The 21,952-nt window shown below is 35.6% G+C and overlaps 1 protein-coding gene across 1 annotated transcript; it reads right to left on the bottom strand.

The window, feature by feature from the left end:
* Positions 1-1,605: 1,605 nt before the first annotated feature.
* On the bottom strand, positions 1,606-21,021 carry LOC128871960 (uncharacterized). The gene is made up of 9 exons (XM_054114168.1): positions 20,958-21,021; positions 20,087-20,700; positions 19,719-20,016; positions 19,043-19,656; positions 18,477-18,936; positions 18,308-18,406; positions 17,669-18,230; positions 16,614-17,485; positions 1,606-4,265 (listed from the first exon to the last, which is right to left on the bottom strand). The coding sequence occupies exons 1-9, from the start codon at positions 20,958-20,960 to the stop codon at positions 3,216-3,218; spliced, it is 4,572 nt and encodes a 1,523-aa protein (XP_053970143.1). The 5' UTR covers positions 20,961-21,021; the 3' UTR covers positions 1,606-3,215.
* Positions 21,022-21,952: the final 931 nt, after the last annotated feature.

Below are 21,952 nucleotides of genomic sequence, written 5' to 3'. Positions count from 1 at the left end.
TCGTTTTTAGTATATATATTTTTTTTTTACATTTAAATTATCATTTCTTAATAATTAAACCCTTAATAATTTTTTAAACTATTTTAAGTCCAATAAGTAAATTACGCGTATGCAATTTATTTTCTCCCTAGCCTGTAATGCGTATAAGGAACTTTTTTATAGAGCAAAGTGAAATGATACGTATTTATTTTTGTGATAAGGAAAACTAATACAATAAGCGAAATTCTAGCAAACAACCAAATAAATATTAAAGAAAAACTAAGTGCATTATAAAAAAGGTGTAACAATAACGAATACTGGAATAGATTTTGATTCAATTCATTCCTATAAAGGTCGAGATAGCTTTTAACAAAAAACAAGCAAAAAACGAAAAAAAAATTATAAATTCACATATTTTTTTATTTATTTGCTATATACTTATATGTCTGTATGTATTTGAAAATGTGCATGCTCAAATTCGCAAGCTTGAAATACGGATGCTGCAGATGCATGTTATAGAATTGTCCCGTGAAAAGGTCCTAAATGGCATTTTGCGAAAACAAGATTTCTCAGTATTCTCAAAGTACGCGCCTGAACATACTTCACAACAACTTTCAAACGTCGTAGTTTTTATGAACTCTTAAACACTGTTGAAATATACGAACTTTTTTATGGCGATATTTCTTTTAAAATGCCCTACAAAGCTTTTCTAAACAATGGCGACGCTTTTTATTCTAAATTGAATTTATTAGGTTTGGGAATAAGTTCGTATCGTTTTTATATTTTCTTTTATTTCACAACGATTTGTTTGCTGTTTGGCAAAGGTTCGATAGAACTCTTTCTGCTCTACAAAACTATGTTATTTGTATTTTTGAGTTATTTAATTTTTTATTAATTTTGAGGCTTAGAAATGGAATACCTAGGAGGCAAAAATGAAGATTTTCGACACTTGCTCTTCTATGCTTTTGATCAAGTTCAAAAAGCTGCCGAATCAGCCTGGGGCATTTATGAAGAAGGTGTCATACGTGTATGAAGAAGGTGTCATAGGTGAGTCTACAGCGCGAACATGGTTTGCAGAGTTCAAAAATAGCGACTTTGACGTCGATGACACGTCCCTCAGCGGACGGCCTTCTGAATTCGAATTCTTCATCCAAAGAAGATCATGATATGGCTTTGGCGGTACTGGGAGGGCATGGTGCCCTGGGAAATGCTCGAAAAGAATGCCACGATCAATAAGGAGTTCTACATTGCCCAGCTACATCGCATGAATGAGGCTATTCGACTGAAAAGACCTGATCGACATGGTCAAACCATACTCTTTCACGAGGTCCCATGTTGTACTAGTCGCCAAAGTCGTACTCGAGTGAGAAGTCGTTCAGCATCTAGCGTATTCTCCGGACCTTGCACCGACCGATTACCATATGTTCCGCTCCCTGTCAAACCATATGAAGGGCGTTAGCTTCGATAACAAAGAGGTCTATCAAAACTGGCTCAACAACTTCTTTTACACCAGACCAGACGATTTTTGACGGAACGGCATCAACAAATTGGTCGAGAGGTGGGAAGAGGTTGTAAACAACAACGGCGAATATATAATTGATTAACTCATTGATATAATTATTCTGATTTGCTTAAATAATAGCGTTCGGCCTACGCTACGAAGTTATTCCCTAACCCAATATTATTAAATGTAAAGACTATGGGTTTACGTAAGAAATTTGCTTTTGTTTTTTTTATGAATAATTTCCATTTTGATACTGACGCAATTTGCAGCTCAGCTGAATTTATAAAAGTTAGCTCAATTTTCTTTTATGGTCACTTTAATTTTTTTTCCCCCTCCATGGAATTTTTGTACACTTAAATCTGGCTGCCATATTGGATGTTCTGCTCTTGTAGTAAAATCGCCTTACTTTCCATATTTTTCTGCGTAAAAGGAGACATAAAATTGTAAACAAAATCTGGAAAACAATTTACTTTCAATGAATTGTGTTTGCAATAAACTAGATTTTCAATTGGCTGTATTTTCATTTATTTTCAATGAATTGTATTTTTAATAAATTGATTTTTTCAAAGAAAAAGATGACTTTATTTAATGCGTTTTGAGTGAATAGTTTTTAAATACGAGGAATATTGTTAATTTTTGCAAGTGGCGTCGTATAGAAACAGAAAAGCAATGGAGCGCATAAAAGTCAAAATAAAGATTTCCATCACTCTAAACCATTTTTTGGTATTTATTTAGTAAAAAAGTTATGCAAAAACAAGAAGGGATGATTAATTTTGTGCCCCCTTGTACATTCGCTTGATATTTTTGTTTAAAAAATGCAACAAATTTACGTTTTTTGATAATTTGACCACACAAAATATATTTTAAGATATAGTTTCCTCAAAGAAAAATAAAAAAAATATTTTCAACCAATCATAAGCATAAAGTTCGAATAGCTCCTAATAAATCAAATCTCAGAAATAAGATTTAGGTAAATAAAAATCAAAGTAACCATGACAAAAAATCGAGCCCCCCCTTTACCATACCCAGCAGGTGTTTTATTCTTGGATAGGTGAGCTTTGAGAAAATATTAATGAAAACCGCTTCGTTTTGGTTATGTCGCATAATGTAAAGCCCAATATTTCAGATTGTTTTCAAACATTTGTGTTTTTAACAATTCTTTTTCAATTTTCAGCTCAGCTGAAATAAGTGCTCAATATATGTATGTATGCAAATAAGTATGTAAATAAGGTAGTAGATAGGAAAAAAGTAGTGTTTGGTGGTTAGTAAATATACAAAAAAAATACTCAATAAATAATACAAAGTAGCTACAAATAGTTTGTCCAGTTACGATCGTGAAAATTTAACGCACATCAAAATCATTTGGCGTATATCTCCATATTACAGATTAACGCAAAACTCTACTTTTTCGTTTCTTCTTTCACTTCAATTTGCGCAAATTTTACGAAAGCATAGACCGAACAATTTTTTACTTAAAATCTCGATAACTGTACCTTTTAAAGTTGTGGTACGTAAAAAACAAAATATTCTCCTACACGTGCACGCATGAGCCGCGCTATTATAACATGAAACATTAATTGAAATAAGAAAATAACAAATAAACACAAATAACAAACATCCGATGTTTGCAAAAAAAAAAACAAAAAAGTGCAATTCGTACACTAAATTATACAAAAACATAACCAAACTACTAAAAAAAAGTATATAGTTTATAGAACAAATGCTACCACACTCAGTTCAAGCTATCGAAAAATTCCTCTCCTTCGTCCTCAGTATCTGCCCCTTTATTTGCATTTACTTTCTGTGCGATGTCTGCATCATCGACAACGACCTCTTCGCCCCATTGGTCCAGCGCCAATCGCCGATAATAAAAACTGCTGGCGCTACTGGCACTGCGCCCACTCTCGCAAACGATATTTTGCTCCACCAACGAGGAATTATTACTCTGTTCGTCCACATCTTCTTCATCACCATCCTCTGCCAGCGCATGCTGCATGTGATGCACTTTGAATGCTGCACCACAGCCCAACTCATATTTACTGCGTGTCAGCGCTGTATTGAACCAAATTTGTGCGCCTACAGCCTCCTCCTGTTCGTCCTCATCCTTCTGTTCCCAGCTATCGCTGTAATCGTCACCTTCATATTTTTCTAGGCAACTAACACTCAACGGTTTTCGCTGCCAAACATTCACCTCATCGTTCGCACGCGCATACTCTGTTTCCTCCTTGATTGGGTATACCGTGCGTAAATCAGCGAAAGCAATGTGTGTTTTCTTCTTTTCATCACTAAAATCATCACCAGATATTTCTTCGAGCAGTGAGTCACTAAAACCATAATCAAAGGTGACTAATATATTATCGCTGCCGCGATCTGAACTACGGAAGGACTCATTCGAGTAGTAGTAATCATAGCTGGATATGCTGGCTTCCGGTAGGGAATTCATTTTGTTCACATGTTGTTCTTGCAATTTAGTTTTTTCTTCCAACTCATAGGCGCGCACGAAATTATAGTTATCCTTGCTTTTACTTTTCAGCTGTAGGGGTTCTACCAACTGCTGTGGCAGTGGCCGGGCTGCAAAAGTTGTGGGAGAGAGGGCACTACCACCGACATCGACGCCACAATCAACATCACCACGACCATCACCGATAAACGCATGACTGTTTAAAGCTTGGGTGAGCACCTGCTGCCATTGCTGTTGACGCCAGGACGTGACAGGTGTTATCGTTGACGTGGCTTTATTATGATTTTTGAAATTTGGCAGCAGCTCGTAAAGTAGCGAATGCTGTAAACGTGCAAGAAAGGCCAAAGGTTTTGTTTTTTGGTTTTTGGTTTTTGGAAAAGAAGGGAGAAAATAGAAAATAAGAAAGCAAAAAATTATTATGCAAGTAGTGGCAGAGTTTGGTGATTAATGAAAGTTAAGGATAGCAATAAGGAGACGGGAATGAGTTCATATTTATGAATCAGTGATTGGCAACTTATAATAATTTGTGCAACACAAAACGAGTGGGAAGAGGAGAGCTATACAGGATTATAATTATTAATTATTCATTTATGTTCAGAATGTTAGTCACACATATTGGCGATAGAAGGAACACAAATTATAAATTCATTTACATAAAATAGCTTGTTTATACCGCGCACCAGCTTCAACAAACAAAAACCTCTAAGTTAGTTACTCAAAAAACAAATTTACAAATAAAAGTTTACAAATCTGTAGCGAAATTATAGTGATAGACGCGTGCAAATAACTAAAAAAATCAAAAAGCCATATTTATAATATAATTCAAGTAGCCGGAGCTCACACATTATTGAAAAAGCATTTCGATCCCGAGTCGCGTAATACAGGCACTGATATAAAAACATTCTTACCTATTTGTAATTAAAAAAGTGAATATTTTTGATTTATTTGATTAAGCTCACATTGAAACAAATAAATTAGCATTTTATTACCTTGCTTTGCTGAAACTCGAAAAGAAAAAATTGAAATTCACAATTCTATAAAAACTTATTATACCACAGGCAATAACACAATTGCAATGTGGCTATGAATAGAAATTGAATAACTCATTAGAACAGATAAGAAACAACCAACGCATATAGTTTATATATTGTAGTAAAAGCTCGGGAATTATTTGAATTTTTTCAGATATGCGCCTAGCCATCGTAAAGCACGAAAGCCGCTGTGAAGTACGCGTACACCTGTATGGACTGCACCGGCAAAAAAATCAACGCGCCTTTCGAGCTATTTGATATTTGCACTTCATTCTACCAAACTTCAATGGACTATAAAACTGCATACTGGAAATATTTTTTAAAACTCTAATTAAAAAGATAGACAATTGATGAAAATTTTTGAAATTTTTTTTCCTAAATATGCACAAAGTTTGAAAAGCGGATTTGTATGGCTATTGCGGGAAAATGAGCTACATTTTTTTTTTTGTTTTTATTATTAAATTAAATAAGAAACAAATAAAATGTCAAAACTTGACAATACGCAGTATACACAGGATTCAAAATTGGCTCTGAAGATTTTTCACTAAAAATAACCAACTTTCTTGTCGACCTACCGAAGTTGATAATGGCTAAATCAATGTCATAATTGAATCAGTTCGTCATGCATGTAACTAATTGAAGAACCGCATGACTTAAAAGAAGTTCACTTAGCACAATAAATAATTGATTGCATCGAAAGCTGAATTGGCTCGAAACAAGTTCATACTACCAATTAGGTGTAATTGAGTACAAAGTTAATGCGCTGCTTCGCAGAATCAAATAATCAGTTAATCAGTTCATATGTTTACAGTCAGCACTTATTGAAACTGAATAAAACATTGAAACAGGTAATCCATTAAAATAATTCCACACATCTCTTAGAACTCGAGAACAATAATTAGAATTGTGTTGGTTCGAACTTTGCAATATAATTTTTAGTAGCATTTTTGCTGAAATTCAGATAATTTCTTCATGGTGATACTTTCACTAACAATGTTGGCTTTATATGTTCATCTTATATGTCATCTTTATAGAAAACAGTGCAATTTTATTAAACACTACAAACCCTATCTATCTTTGAGAAGCCCAAACTGAAATCATCCACAAAGTTTCAAAAATTAGCGCTTTGCTTCTAATATAAGATATTTAGATTCTACAAAAATCAGATTTTTAACGCATTCTGGGCATAGCTTATCTTTATTTTTTGTTTGCATTTCCAACACTTTCGCAATGATAATTTTTGGATGTCTCAACCCTAACTTTGAATAGTTACAGGGAACAGAGTAAAAAATTTAGCATTCAAGTGCATTTGCTTCTTCAAATGTCCTAATATTTGTCATGACATTTTTTTTTTTTTGGTTTTTGGTGTGTCTTCGGAAAATTGCCGATATTAGAGCAAAACAATGCTAGACTCAGCATTTAAGTACTTATTCGCCGATCTGTGCGATTTCTATTTATTTCCTAAGGTGAAGCCGGTATAATAAAATAATTTGAATCGTTTGGAGCTGTCAAAGAAAAAGCTTCATACTTTGTAGAGAGATAGAGGCAGGAGATATGAGGTGTATTGAAGGTTATTATGGAACAAAGCAATTTAATGTCACGTGATCCAGGACATCAATCGTCAAAAAAAAAAATGTATTTTATAATTTTCAGATTTATTCAATGTTGAAAACATTGGCATCGAGTTTTTTTTGTGTAAATATCTTCGGTTTTTTTTTTAAGTTTTTAGTTTATAGTTATATTTATTAAAAAATACATACGAAGAAAATTTTATAATCTATGGTTCGAAATTTTTGGAAAAAATTTTTCTTGGCAATTTTTGATTAAGATTTTTATTTGATTCTTTTAATTACAACTCAGACTATGCTCGGTAATCCTTGCTTAACTTTTTGTGTTATATTCAAATACATACAGCAAATCAGTGCAAAATACTGCTTTTTCGAAGCGCGAAAAACTAATTACTTATTACTGCCTAGGCTGTTAATAAAAAAAAAATTGAAAACAATCTGGCGTTTTTTCATAACTGACACACACAAATTGTCGCCACAATTTTAAAGAAAAAAAATTTTTTTTTTCCAAAACTGAAAAAATAGTTCCTTCAAAAATTTTAAACAAAAAATATTTTTTTTGAGAGATGATAATGAGAAGTGATAAATATATATATATATGTATATATATATATATTTTTTTTTTTTGAGAAAAATATTTTATCCTAAAAACTAAAACACAAAATAAAAAAGAACCGAAAATTTTTCACTTTGGTCATTCCTCTATGAAACTTTAGAGCAAAATCTCTTTTCATAATCTCTCAGCTAGTAAAGAAAAAAAGAAAAAAATCTGAGGGGGCTATTTTTCTAAAATGACACTAAAACAACAGTTTAACAAAAATAAAAGAAAAATTCCAAAAAAAATTGTTTTAAAAGCATTTTTTATGCTCAAAAAATTATAAAAATGTTAAAAATAACCGTAGATATTTTATTTTAAAAAGCACTATACCAAAATTTGCAACAGCGAATAAATCTCAAAATTACAAAAACATTTTAAAAATTTTTAAGTTTAGTTCTTATTATTCTCAATCCTACAAATAACCAAATTATTAAGTAATAAGTCCATAAGCTAGAGCTGCAGACATTGAACTGCCATATTGCTCTCATAATAATAATAGGCTCATGTATATATTTACCACTTAAAGGTATTAAGGCCAAACTTCGGCTCCAAGTGGATAGTCATAAATGCTGAGCTTAAAACCACTCATTACTAACTTAAATTTTGGCCATAATTTTTGCCTCTATTACTATAAATAATAAAATGTGTTGTATTATTGTGTGAATATTGTTTGTGTTTGTGCCCAATGGCAAAAAATTCAAATATGAGTATAAGATGCCCCACTAAGACTGCCTCTTTACAAATTTCAAACACACTGTTTACCTGAAAAGTTCTTAAACGTAGTAAAGAGATAGACAATATCCGTGGTGCTGGTGCATTCGAAGAAACTTTCGTACAGCGCCGGTTCAAACGCATCAACGGCGTGTCGGGCATTTCATTTCAGGAATTGCGCTTATGTTATCACCAAAAATACAGGAATTCCAATAGCATTTCCGAACCGTCTTCACAAAACTACCATTTCGGTAGTAGATTATGATAATTTATAAGAGGGCCTCCGTGTAATTCCTTGTCCATGACTGCAACTCAATGTCCTCACATAACAGCTGTCAAACAATAACGCTATGTGACCAACACCAAAAAATGGCGCTAAATTCAAAATGGCCGTTCTTAATAGGGCACCATTCTCCATAAAAAATATACATATGTGTGTGTGTGGGATTGTGTAGGGGATCAAACAACTACATAGGAAAGAAATGCAAGACCAAAGGAAGGCAACAACATTAGTAAGGCGAAATTGCGGTGTATTGTAGGTTGGAGTTTGTGGTTTTGGTGAATTAGATATAAAAGTGCTTTTCTAACCAAAAACTACGACGCAACAGCGAAACGATTAAATAAACAAAAATAAAGCTTACAATTTTTAGAAAAGTGGGAAATAAACAACCAGCTAAAGCAAATTAAGTACTAAAGTAATAAAACAAAAACAAAAAAAATTAAGACGAAACGAAACTTACGCGGAAGACTTGCTTGCTTGCTTCAACAATAGTAGTCGCAAACGTTGTTGTAGTGGTAGTGGAGGGCAGGCGAACAGGAAAACAGGAGACAGAGTAAAGGATATAGTTGGCACAGCGTAAAATGGCATTTGTTGCATTTTTAATTGGATTTTGTGCAAAACAAAATGGACAAAAACAACAAATGCGCAGCGGCAGCCAAGGGTCACCTCCACGAGTTGCAATCAGATTTGTTTGATTGATTGTTGGGTACTTCCTTGTTGTATTTTCCGAAATTATATTTGTGCTTCTTTCTCCTGCGGCAGATGGAGCGTCGCGGCGTTCGCAGTACTTCCTCTCCAGCCTCCGGCCAACTTTGTTGGCGCATTACCTCGTTGTCACTTGAACTAGTGTGGCATTGTTTGCTTGTGTGTATTTGTTGTCGAGAAAATTTTCGGGTTGTTAATTCAGTGCATGCAGTTCGGTAAATTCGGTAAATAACAATAGGTTCTAATCTTTAAATTTTGGCCACTTCGAGCCAGGCAAGCATTTGGCGCAACTTCTGTGTTTTACTGCCAATTTGGGTCAATACTTTGTTTCTACTTTTCACTTAAAAGTTTACTTTTTACATTCGCACACTTGCTTATTGTTTAGTAGTTGTTGTTGTTTTTTGATTTTTGTTTTTTAGTATACTGAAACCCTCATTCCGTTATTTACTCATATGTTACATATATTTAAGTGGCATTCGTTTGTTTCGATTCTGGCCATTTATTATGTGTCTTTTGCATGCAACCAGCTATGTATTGTAGGTGTGTACCAGTTTTTAAAAAATAGGTAATTGTTCAGATTGCATATTGGTCGTTGTCGTTGGTGGTTTTGGTTGTGGTGTTGTTGTTGTAGTAGTAGCAATAATCGTGGTTTGTGATTGGAGTAGTGGTGATGTGGTGGTGGGGCGGGAACACAATACATATTTCATTAATTCAATCAAATTATGGTTTCGTTTATTATTTTTAGAATTTTTCGTTTTTCAAGAGCGTTTGCCTAATTCTGCTAAGCGTTAAATTAGTAATTGTTCAAACCTTTTACAATTTTTCACGCTGTTATTTTATCTGTTTATTCACTTAATTAAATTTTTTTTTTTTATAAATTACCATTATTTTAGTCATACGTTTAGTTTAGTAATTTTACAAGCATGCAAGCGGCGTCATGTAAGAGAGACAGGCGAAAGTTAAGGCAGGAAGACGTAGAAGAGCAAACATTAAAAAAAGATAACAAACATTTATTAAAAAGTTAGATTACGCTGTTTGGTTAAAATTTATAATTTATCTTTATATGACATTAAATTTGTGCAAAATTTTGCATGAGTAATTTCTAGTTGATGGTGTTGGTCGTTGTTTTTCTGGTTAAATATTGCTTCTCAAATTTGTTTTAATATTTCTGATTTTTTTTTAGAATCAACTTTGATTTGTAGTTTTTTTTGTTGGTTTTGTTAGTAAGTGCAAATTGTATTTTTTTAGTGAACGCAACTGAGACAAATGCGCTGAAATGTGGTTGAGACAATGAAATGCTTTTGCTGAGACTGTATACTGTTTTAGAATGAAAAGCTGAGATCTACGACCATAGAGTGAAATGCCTCTGTGGGGTGAAAACTGATTTAAGTTATTACTGAACGATATATGCACTTATAGTATATAGACATGAATACGATTTGAACTTATACATTTCGTAGAAGTTTCGATTGTAAACATGCATTGTTTGTAATTACAAATTTGTGTACTGCATTAAAATCCCTAGTGACAGTGACTTATATTCCCAGAAAGATTGAATATCAGACTACAAGAAATGCATTCATATCAAATCAATTTGGAGCTTCCTTATAAATCTACATACAAAAGCGCCCTTACTTCGTCTTAATTGTGCTTAAAATTCCAAGTTATTTGTAAAACCAAAACCAGATTGAATAAAGAAAAGAATTGAATGCATAAAAGCAATGAATAAGCCATCGAGTGACAAGAATATATTCAAAAACCGATCAGGAATAAGGAGATTCAACAATATTGATTATGTTCTCAATAACCTTTGGCTCAGATTAAACTTCCTTGAAACTGAAACTGATCACTAAAGAGCCATGAAACTCATTTTAGTGGAAGCAAGCAGACAGAGAATCTCGCTTCATTGTATTTAATTGATTCCATTAAAAGGAAAAGAAAGCAGGAAACAAAATGCCTTTGCCCTAATTTAATGGCAAACCTGCGATGTCTGGCGACCTAATCCAGCTCCTAAACGGAAATTAACTTTTGCTAGTTTGAAATAAGAAAATACTATCAAATGACTTTAAGTAAAATTATTCAAATTTCTATTATTTTAACCAACCTTTTAACTACTTAAAGATAACGGCAAGAGTTGCTAGTTACAATTTCGTGCATTGATATTAAAATAACATAAATGTGACTGATATGAACCAAAATTGTGAAGCCAAAAATGTTAACCTTTAAAACCATTGTTTATTAAAATTGATCAATGTGACTTATTTTTCTTAAAACAAAAATTTAACTATTCATTCTGCTGAGAAGTGTGAGTAAAAATGGCTAAATATTTATTCTCGAAAATTCTTTTTAGTGGAATACTAAGTTAGAAAAGTTTGCTTCAGCCGTTTTTCGATAGACGGCTGCAGTGGTAAGCGCTAGACGCAATATAGACCTAAAATATTTTGCTTGGACTCCGTTTCAACATAAAATTATTCTCAGGGCAAAGATGTCAGTTTTTGAGCCGAATTCTCATCGTTTACATGAAATTTTGACTTTCTGCTTCAACTAGACGAAAACTGCGGCTGTATTTAGTAAAAGAATGTGTCGTCAGAGGTATATTACGTACGCTTCAAGTGCGACTGAACCGAATGTTGAAGGCGGAACGAGTATTATCCGTATTTGGTAGTACCAATTATATGTGATATTTAATGGAGTAATAAAATCGAGATGAATCATTATGGATCGGAACTGGATAGCGCTCACAGTATCAAGAGAAGCACGACAAAGTTATCATCCAGCATGATAACGTTCGGCCCAATGTCCCAAAGGAGTTGAGATATTCTTGGAAAAATTGGGGTACGAGATCCCAACATTATTCCTTCCAACAACCATTTATTTGGATCGATGGCACATGATCGGTCTGATCAGCATTGAAATTGAATTGAAATGGAATTCGTATGCTATCCGAAAGATGGCGAAAAGTAGTGATAAACAATGGGCAATACATCGAAGCATAAATATAATATGTAATCACCTTTTCAAGGTAGATTTTTCCTTTTTTAGTGGAAGCAAAATTGTACACAAATACAATAGTAACAAACAAACATCTCTAATAAACACCTCATCGATTTTCAAAATCCTGATATGCATATTATTTATTTTGTATTTCACCTATAGGGTTATTTGAGGAAATATTGATGAAGAACTTTTTCCCGATAAAAAAATATTCGAGCAATAGGGACATACTAAACCTTCTGTTAGGGTAAATGGCTGTCAAGCGAGGGCCCACTTGTACAAAGAATCAAATTATTAAACCTTAATTATACAGCTGTCGACAAAAAAACCCACGCACTCTTTGTGACTATAAATTGCGAAATTTGATTTTAACTAAATTTTAATACAAACATAATTCATCATTCATAGTTGATAGTTCATTATCTCAAATCAACGCAATTTTGGAGGCACATTAAACTTTCACTTTATTGTACAAAAATTTAATGGGCTAGAAAACTACACAATTAGTGTTTTCTAAAACTCTGTTAAAAAAGTTGGAAATTTTTACAAAATGTTGATGAATTTTTTGAATTTTATAGCAATTTTGAGACTTTGATTTAAAGATCTTTTGTTAAAGCATGAACTATATTTTTATTGAAAAGTAGTTAAAACTAAATTCATAAAATTAAATGTCAAAATTTATAACAAAATGTGCTGTTTTTTTTTTTGCCGACGGTACATGTTTTCCTACTTCCCGCTACCCACTACATCACAAAACATGTGAACACACAGAAGTCAATACAAAAACAACATATGTATACATTTACTTTTAACCCAATTTACTTTTAACACAAATGCGCATAACGCCGTGAACTTTTGCTCCTTTCAAAGCGGCTCATCATATGCATACTTGTGCCGCTGAATTTATGTATGTACACATTTACACATAAGAAAATAAATAAAAATGAGTTACAAATGAGTGTAAAAAATAATGGCAAAAACATTTGTTTTTAATACACAAAAATTGGTAAGATTTTATTAATTATTGTAATAGTTGAGATAACATAAAATTAAGATGTGAAAAAACAAATATCAAGTTTTTTTTTAATGTAGCATAGCGTATAAATAGCTATAATTCATGTAGATGTGTCACTAATACACCGGCAAGTATTTAGCTTAATACAAAACGCGCACAAGTTAATATGTATGTACGTAAAAACCCATAAATTTAGTTCCTTACTGATTGTTTCTTGTTAAACGTAATATATATGTATATATATAGCATTAAAATTAAGCGCGTACATGTTAAGAGAATAATGATAATATTATATTAAACTTTAAAACGATAATATTGACATTGAAGTTGTAACTAGTTGTTTGTTGTTTTAGTAAATTCATACATTAATTAATACATTTAATACAATTTTGATACTCTATTTATACTTGCATATGCAATAAGCGGTTAACATATGCCAAGAAAACATTTAAATATTAATTAAACAAAAATTACAATGTAATATTTCTTCTATACAAATGACTACCAACAAAGAATTGTTTTTGTCGGGTGTTTTATTTTTTTTCATAATAGTTTTATTTTAGCAATGCACGCAGAGTGGCTACAACAGTCGTCTGTCATGCTTTACCTTTTTTATTTTTATTACAGCATGTGTGTGTGTGAGGAGAATTATTTGTTCTTCTAGCTTTTATTTATGTATGGCCGTGTGCGTGCATAGAACATTTACAACTTCTTAGTATTTACGGTGATCACACTGGATTCAACACAAACTGCTAAGGGCTACTTTAGGAAAGAAGTTAAGAGAAAATTATTCTGCGGCTTTCGGAGGGGACTAACAAAACGCGTATCGTTACGTTTCTATCACCGAAAAACAATATTTTTAACATATAGCGAAATTTAAAAGGAGCTCATGATTATCCTTTTTATTAGGGTTATTCAATAGGTGCGCTTCAACTTTTTTCCGATAGGGAGGGCGAACGATGCAATATTTTTTATTTTTCGCTTGTCATTTGTAAACTTCATTAGTATACATTTCATCATGGAACGCTACACACTTGAGCAACGATTGCAAATTGTGCAAATTTTTTATGAAAATAATCGTTCTGTTGCTGCTACTTTAAGAGCATTACGGCCATTTTACGGTCCATTTAACAAGCCGTCCCGTTTTGGGGTTATGTGAAGTCATTGGTCTACAATAACAAGCCGGCGACGATTTGTGAGCTCAGAGCCAATATTGAACGCGAAATTGCTGGAATTTCGGCCGATTTATGCAAAAGAGTGGTCGAAAATTGGGTTCAACGATTGGACTTCGTAAAACGTGCACGCGGTGGTCATGCAAAAGAAATCGAATTTCATACTTAAATGTATATGTTCAAACTCGATAATAAAAAAAAATTAGTTAAAAAAGTCAAACCGTTTGTGTTTTATTCAAAAAAGTTCAAATGTTGAAGCGCTCTTACTGAAAAACCGTATATTTCATCATACCTTTTCTTAATAAATATTAAAATCAAAAGCAATTTACACTGCCAAGGAGGTTAAGGAATAACAAACTACGATTTTTACGAGCTTTTGTTGAATGCAAAATATATTTATGTAATTATTGCATTATTGGGAGTATACAGCGGGTATAATTTCCCCAAATAAATTCAGTACGTAAACTTGAAAGGTAAAGAACCTGTTGGGCACCCGGGTGTGGCCAGACTTTTTCGACTTTGGACGTGAACTTGAGCTTCTAGGCGGCTTCCTAAAATTTAATTTTCTGTCGATTAATGGATATAACCCTTTAAAAAGGATCCTCGAACAGGATGAAAAAGGTCAAAAGGTCAAAAGGTTTTAAAAAAAAAATGTGCAACGAAGGGTTAATAGTGCCTTGTAATAAATCGAATTTCTATTTGCACGGAATACAACAAAAAAAAATTGTTAAATTTATGGCCTGCAAAAATATGTAATTAAGAAATGAGAAATTGATCAAATTAGGCTTTAAGGGGTCACCCAAAGTATTCCTTTGAGCACAAAAAACAAAACAAAAAAAAATTAGTAAGAGCTTTTTTATTTAATATTTTTGCCTAAATGTTAATAATGAAATCGCGATCAAAATTCATACCAAAGTTAACCTGAACTTCGATTATCGTATACCCAGTAGTATTCGTAAAAAATCAGGAGCATCAAAGGAAAGCAAATGATTGAGTCCAATTAATAAAAAACAAAAAAAAACAATGCCGCTTTTATTAGCAAAAAAATGTCTGCGCAATTCTATGCTCATGTAATAATTTTCACAGGCATATTCAGGTAAATTTTCCCAAAGCAAACGTCTTTTACTTTATAGAGTTCAAGGTATACGCACCGACCTCTACCTAACTCATATAATATTGTTTTTCATAAAGCCCATTTTTACCTTAAATATTACAAATGTTGACCTTTCCTTAGGGACATTTCCGATGGGTTACAATCATAATAGAAATCCCTGCTACCAGCGAATATAGTTTATGTACAGTTATCGAAATTGAACAACGGAGGGATTGCATGAGATTAGTTACGGGACTGGAATATATATGTATGTAGATGATAATTTGTAATAACTTAACTTTTTAAAAGCAAATACCGAGATATTAATTTTTTTAATTAAAACTCCAATTCCGAAGTTACGAGAAGTCTAAGCACTCTATGGATTTTTATCACAATATTTAAAGTATATTTTTAACAAAGTTTTTTGATTTCGTATGTAAGACTAAAGAAACGCCAAGCGCTAAATATCTTGCTGTGAATCGACGAGTACCTTCTGTACCAAAAAATATGCAACATCTGCGGCATACTTTTAAAAATGTAAAGAATTTTATATGTAGTTGTTGCAACAGCATAAACGCTCTTCAAAAATATTATCTTTATGAAAAACTACTGCTGGAATCACAGGTGGCTCAACTCTCGGTTTGCAATATATATATATATATTATTTTTTTTTTTTTTTTACTTTTATAATGTTTAGCCCAAACAATGTCATGCAATCCACCCACCAGCTGTCAAAATTTATTTAATTTTCAATACGTTCTAGCGTATTCGTGTATAGTGTTAAGTATGTATGCGTGTATGTATATATGTTGATATGAGTGTATAATACCAATGTGTTTATAAGCTATACCAGCATGATTGTATGTAAGTAGTGATTGTTTGTTTAGGGTATACTTAAAAAAATACAGGAAAACAACTAGAAAATTATTTGATGAGTTAGCACATTTTAGCCATTATTTCAAAACTCCCAACACTTTTAGCTTTAATTTTGTTAAAAAGAGAGATTTTCAATCGTCGTTAATAGCATTAAATTATATTATTTTTATAGTTTATATACTTTCGCAGCACACTGTATACGATGCGTTTAAATATGTATGCATGAGTATGGGGATGAGTGTTTGAATGTACGTATGTGTGCCGGTGTTGGTTAAATTAGAATTTTCTCTTCCTTCCTCTTTTGTTATCGTTATTGATTAGAAGGTTTTCAGTTAATTTATTTTACTTTTGTGGCGTAGTTATGCTATGCGTATTTACGTATGTATTTATGGGTATATGTAACGATTACTAAATGTGGGTATGTAGCATGTAGCTTTAAACGAACCGCGTTCAGCGCAGTAGTACACATGTTTGCTCTTTCATGTTTCTGTTGGTTGATTGTTTTTTTTTTATTGCAAATTGCAAATTTAAAATTTTTAAGATTACTGCTGATAGTTTATCTATTTTTTTTTTCTTTTTTTTTAGATTTTAAGCCAACCCAAAAAAGTCGATTTTAAAGTGCGTACCTTTCCACTATCGCTGTCGCTCTGCTGTTGATGCTGCTGTTGGTGCTCCCCATTGCCTGCATCTTGTGATTGGTTACGACTAGCTATGCGCGCACCCATCGCCGAGGCGCTGCTAAAACGACGTGCTGTCACACTGCTGTTCACCCCACTTTGTCCGGAAATGGCGGAACTATTGGCGGAAGCATTGCCTCCAGTTGCGCGTCTCAAAAATTGTTGAGCTCCGTAGCTGCTCGTATTTAATTGCATGTCCTTGCGCAACGTTGCATTCAGATGCGCTGCTATGGCGCTTGGCTTTGGCGTGCTACTCACGATGTAGCTATTTGCCGAGCTGGCAGAGAGTGCAGTTGGCGAGCTGGATGTGAGTATAGTCGAATTAGTATTGTTGTTATTGGTGTGTGAGGTGGCGGTGGGTGATGTGCAGGAAACATCACTGCCACCACCGTTGCTAATATTTGAATGATGATTATGTTGGTGCACACGCGACAGTGAATCCAAATGGCGTACGCGTGAAGTGAGCGATTCACGCTTTAGTTTCGGTAGCGGAGAGTTCTGCAAAACTCTCGGGGACGGAATTGGAGTCGCCGCAGCTGCACCGATCGGCGACTTCGAGGTAGCGTTTGACAAATGATGTGTCGCCAGCGGTATAGAGGAAGATGTAGAGCTTCGACTCGTATTGGTACTCAGCGACGAATTGTCTTTACGTATGCTTTGTGCGGAGTCGGCGCGCTTCAGACTGTTCGGTGACTTGCTGTAGAGCAGATTACCTGTGCTGCGGCACAGTGATGACTTGCTTGACGAGTTTGAGGCGGCGTAGGTGTGGGTGGAAGGTGGTGAACGACCAGCCGTAGAGGGTCGTCCACTAGGTGGTTTACCTGCGTTGTTAGCGAAAGAGAGAAATATTTCAGAAGTGAGCATTTCAGAGCATTTGTTTCCAATTATTTGTAAATCTTATCGCATTTCAAATACTATATAAAGTACGATAATTCTAAATATGCGTACACTCACCTGCAAAATACTATATAAAGTACGATAATTCTAAATATGCGTACACTCACCTGCAAAATATGCCGCCGCTTTACTGCCCGGCAAAGGAATCTTGCTCGGTTTACTGCCAATGCTCACTTTTTTACCACGCAGCGCATTCTCAAACGGACTCACACCGCCCACACTTGCGCTCATCAGCCTGCTCACCATCGCATGTGCATTTCCAATCTCTTGCAGCTCATCATGATCATGTGCTGATTCCGTGCTGCTACTATGCTGTTGCAATTCATCCATCGGTAGATGCACCATCGCTTTCATGCTGGGTGTGGAGATTTGCGTAACTTGTGGTGCGGGCATTTGACCGGTTATCGCCATCGTTGTCGTTGTTGTGGAAACTGGTGTCGCCGAACGCAAATCACTGTACTGCAGGGTATCACTAGCGCCACTACCAATGCCACGCCTACTCAACATTAATGTGGTAGAAGCGGATGAACGATTGGTTTCGTAATCGTTTTGCGAGTGCAAATAGGAGTTAGTTGGTGCTCCACTGCTAGGCGTCACCGAGTGAATGCGAGACTCTAGAACGCGCAGTTGCGCTTTAGTGCCCTCCAACTCGATGTTTTTCTCTTCCAGCTAGAAAGAAATTATTGTTGTGAAAAAAAGTAAACGCGTGAGTTTTCAAATAACTTCAGTTAAAAAATTGATCTCACCTGGAAACGCAAATCTTCAACATCATCTTTGGACTTGTCAAGTCTTTTAGCTAAATGTGTTTTTGATTTAGTCGCCGCATCCAGCTTCTGCATAAGAACCTGTTCGCGCCGATAAAGGTTAGTTTCAAGAAATACTGCTTTTTTTTGTTTAATTTAATATAAATCTTACCTGATTCTGCACGGTGAGCGTCAGTAGATGCCGTTGCAACTCGACCACACTTGTCTCCAAAAGTATCGCGGCGAAACGCTTCGAATCGACCATACGACATTTACTATATCGTCCACCTGGTGTGCTCACAATGCCATCCAGTCGGCCCAAATGCTCCTGTTGTTGTTCGGACTGTTCCGACTGTTGTCTTTTACTATCACTGCCTGCGCTTTGATGGAATGCAATATGTACGTCCTCGGGAGGAGTTGCGTGAGATGGGCGCTGATATAGTTGATGTTGATCCACCACCACCACCGGCTGGAATGTATGTTGACGTCGACTTTGTGCGGTCGATAGTATGCTAGTATTGGTGGTGGCAGCGGCGCCTGCTTCTAAAAGCTGCACTGAAGCAGCGCTACCTGTGGATAGCACCGTTGTGGCGGAAGATAAAAAGTTCCGTTGACTCGAATAATCCGATTGACTGAAAAAAGTATATGTACGTATATGTAAATAAATATTACTTTATCTTTTCAATTATCCTCTAATTATATGTTTACTCCACGTAGTATTTCGCTTATATCACCCACCTCGATGAACTTTTACTCTGCAGCTGCTGTTGCTGTTGCTGTTGCTGCTGTTGTTGTATCTGCAATTGCTGCACTCGCGCACTCAAATCCAATCTCTGTGCCATCGCCAACTTCAGCTGCTCCTCGAGATCTTTTTTCACGCTTATCAATTCCTCCACTTGATCATTCATTTTGGCCGCTTTAATACGTCCGGTCAATGTTTCAGCTTCCATTTCGGCCAACTTGTCCAACAGGCGATCACGCTCCTTACGTAGTTGTTTGATATCCTCCTTGTTGAGGCGCTCTACATGTTCACGGAAAGTTTTCGGCGTGAGTCCGGCACCGTTCACAGTGCTGTGGTTGCTGCTGCCGCCGCTACTTGACTTTGCCAACACCGAAGAACTGCGCGCCACTGGCGAGGACGTTTCACTCGCAGCAACAACTGTCGTTGTGGACTCATCCGCTAGATTGTTGTTATTATTACTACCACCACCGCGCAGATTCTGTCGCTCATACTGCTGAAGCTGATCCATTTCTTCGCGTAAACGATTCGATTTGCGGTGTATGACGTCGAGTAAATTTAGCAGCTCGTCATCGGACTCGTGGCAGGAGAGGCGATTCATCGCGGTGGGACCCTGCAGAATATAGAAAATGTATAGTGACATACTTAAATCAATTCTTAGATATGCCCACTCACCGTCATAGCACCGTTCGTTGACGAAGCGCTATGGCCCTCCTTCGACGAGCTCGTCTCCGTCGAGAAGCCGGAGTCTTGCACAACACTGCCATTGTTATTCTCTCCGCTCTTTGGCTCCTTTTTGCCGCTGTGCGAATTGCTACGACTGCGCGTTAGCGACGATGAGGACAATTCGCCGGCTACGACGCCTGCAACGCTACCAGCTGTGTTCGCCGCTGTTGCAGCATTAGCTAAATGTGTGGACGGTTCTTTTTGCGAAATTTTGCGCTTCAAGCGTATACCAGGCTCCCACTCGCGTCTATGGAAAAAAAACACACAAGAAAGTATTAAAAATTCTGATAATTCTAATAAATTAATTCAACACCCACCTCGACACCAATGACGCATTTGGCATGCCGCTACTGCTATTTCCATGAATCAGTGTGTTTGCTCCCGACACCGATGTGCCGCTTATCAGCGCACCACCCGTCGCTATCGTTGTGGAAGCAGCCGACGACGAAGACATAGAGGCCATTTTATGTTTGAGGTCTGGAAAAGTTTCAATGACCAAATCACGAAATTCCAGCAGCGCACCAACTTCATGCTGCAACTCTTGCAGCGACTTTGTCTGCTCGCTTTGTATGTGATGATGACTACTACTATGATGTAGCGGATAATTATTGCTGTACGGCGTCACCGTGTGATGGCCAACCAAATTCAGATGAGGATGATGTGCATGTAAATTGGCGAGGTGTTGCTGATATGAGCCGACAACGGTGACTGTCGGTGCACTGCCGCCGCCAATAGCAGCGGTGGAGCTGCTGCTGCCGTTGGGCATGATGTGATGATGTGCAGCGCCAATGCCAAGTGTACCAATACCGCTGCTACTGCTACTACTGCTGCCATTCATAATGGGCAGACAGTCCATGGTGCCAATAATTGCGGTTGTTGCTCCGAAGCCGCTATTGTTCGTAGGGCAGAGCGCAAGGTCACAAGTGTCATTCTATAAATGAAGAAAGCAGAAAAAAGTTTAGTTTGATACTCGTATGTGAATTTTATTTTACGATAGTAATATTTTTTTTTTTTTCTGCATGTATGTATGTACATATGTATGTTTCTCCATAAAGTTTATAGATAAAATGGAATCAATTTGGTAATAGAAGATCACCATTTTTGGTCATCACATAATCGTTTCACTTAAGCCTTGCCATCAATTACAGCGTTCCACGGCTTTTGTCAACACAAACACCACCTACGTACCATTTTTTTACATAAAATTGCTAGCTGCTCGAGCAACCAGCAACTCAACAGTTAGTCAACCAACGAACCATCAAATCAACTAACCAGCCAACAAATCTACCGAACCCTGAATTCCAACGCGAATGCGTTGCTTGCACGTTCGCCAAAGAAATATAGGTGGGAATGTGTTTATGTGTGTATGTAGCAGCTGGCAGTGGGTGTTGCCGAGCAAATTTGCCAGAGTAATTGGCAATACCACCCTATTTGTAGAAAATAAACAGTTGTGCGTCTATCAAAGTGACAAATATTACTCATGTACGTACATATATACCTACATAGGTGCATATGTATTAGTTAGCGAGTAAGTTAGCTTCGACGAAATGCGCCGGCTTGATTAATAACTCAACACGTTTTTCAGTATGTCAAAGACAAATTGCTATTTTTGTATGAACTTTATATATATATAATGCATAAACTTTCTACTTAAAACCAAATAAAATGCATTGCCCCTTACACTGATGTGAATGTGTTTGTATGAGTAGATAGTATACCAGCAGTCACTCTCACTTTCAATTAACCTATTCATCAAACCCGAAGCCAAAGCCGATCAACACATTTCATTTACTCAATTACGGCGTGCTAATGGCAGTTAATGCCGCCTAAGAAATACTGGAAAATCGTTTTTACAGGCTTGCAATGCAAAGCAGTGACACATGTATGAGTAGAAATGGCGGCTAATCTTAACGGATTGCAACTATGAAATGTGCATATGTAACTGTGATGACAAGCACTTTTGAAGTTTTAATATGCACACATAAAACATATTGGTATATTTGTATGCAGTCAGCATGTTATTTTTTATTTTAAAAATAAATTAAAGTTACGATTGATGACATTTTAGACACCCATCAAACTCTTACAACACAGCGATGCCAAACCGTTGGAATTTTTCTCTTTTGTGGTGATTTTTAATTAGAAATTAGCTAAAATTAGCTCGAATTGTAGAACAAAAAACG

The sequence above is a fragment of the Anastrepha ludens genome, chromosome 2 (genome assembly GCF_028408465.1).
Source record: "Anastrepha ludens isolate Willacy chromosome 2, idAnaLude1.1, whole genome shotgun sequence".
NCBI lineage: Eukaryota > Metazoa > Arthropoda > Insecta > Diptera > Tephritidae > Anastrepha > Anastrepha ludens.
Note: the sequence above shows the minus strand (reverse complement) of the source record. Positions and strands in the feature narration are given on the sequence as shown.

Bases quoted from the DNA above. Each gene is read 5' to 3' on its own strand.
- LOC128871960 (XM_054114168.1), bottom strand. The intron at 20,017-20,086 runs GTGGGTGTTGAA...TTTTTTCCATAG, and splicing joins AATGCGTCATTGGTGTCGAG to ACGCGAGTGGGAGCCTGGTA. The intron at 18,937-19,042 runs GTGGGTGATATA...TACTTTTTTCAG, and splicing joins CAGAGTAAAAGTTCATCGAG to TCAATCGGATTATTCGAGTC.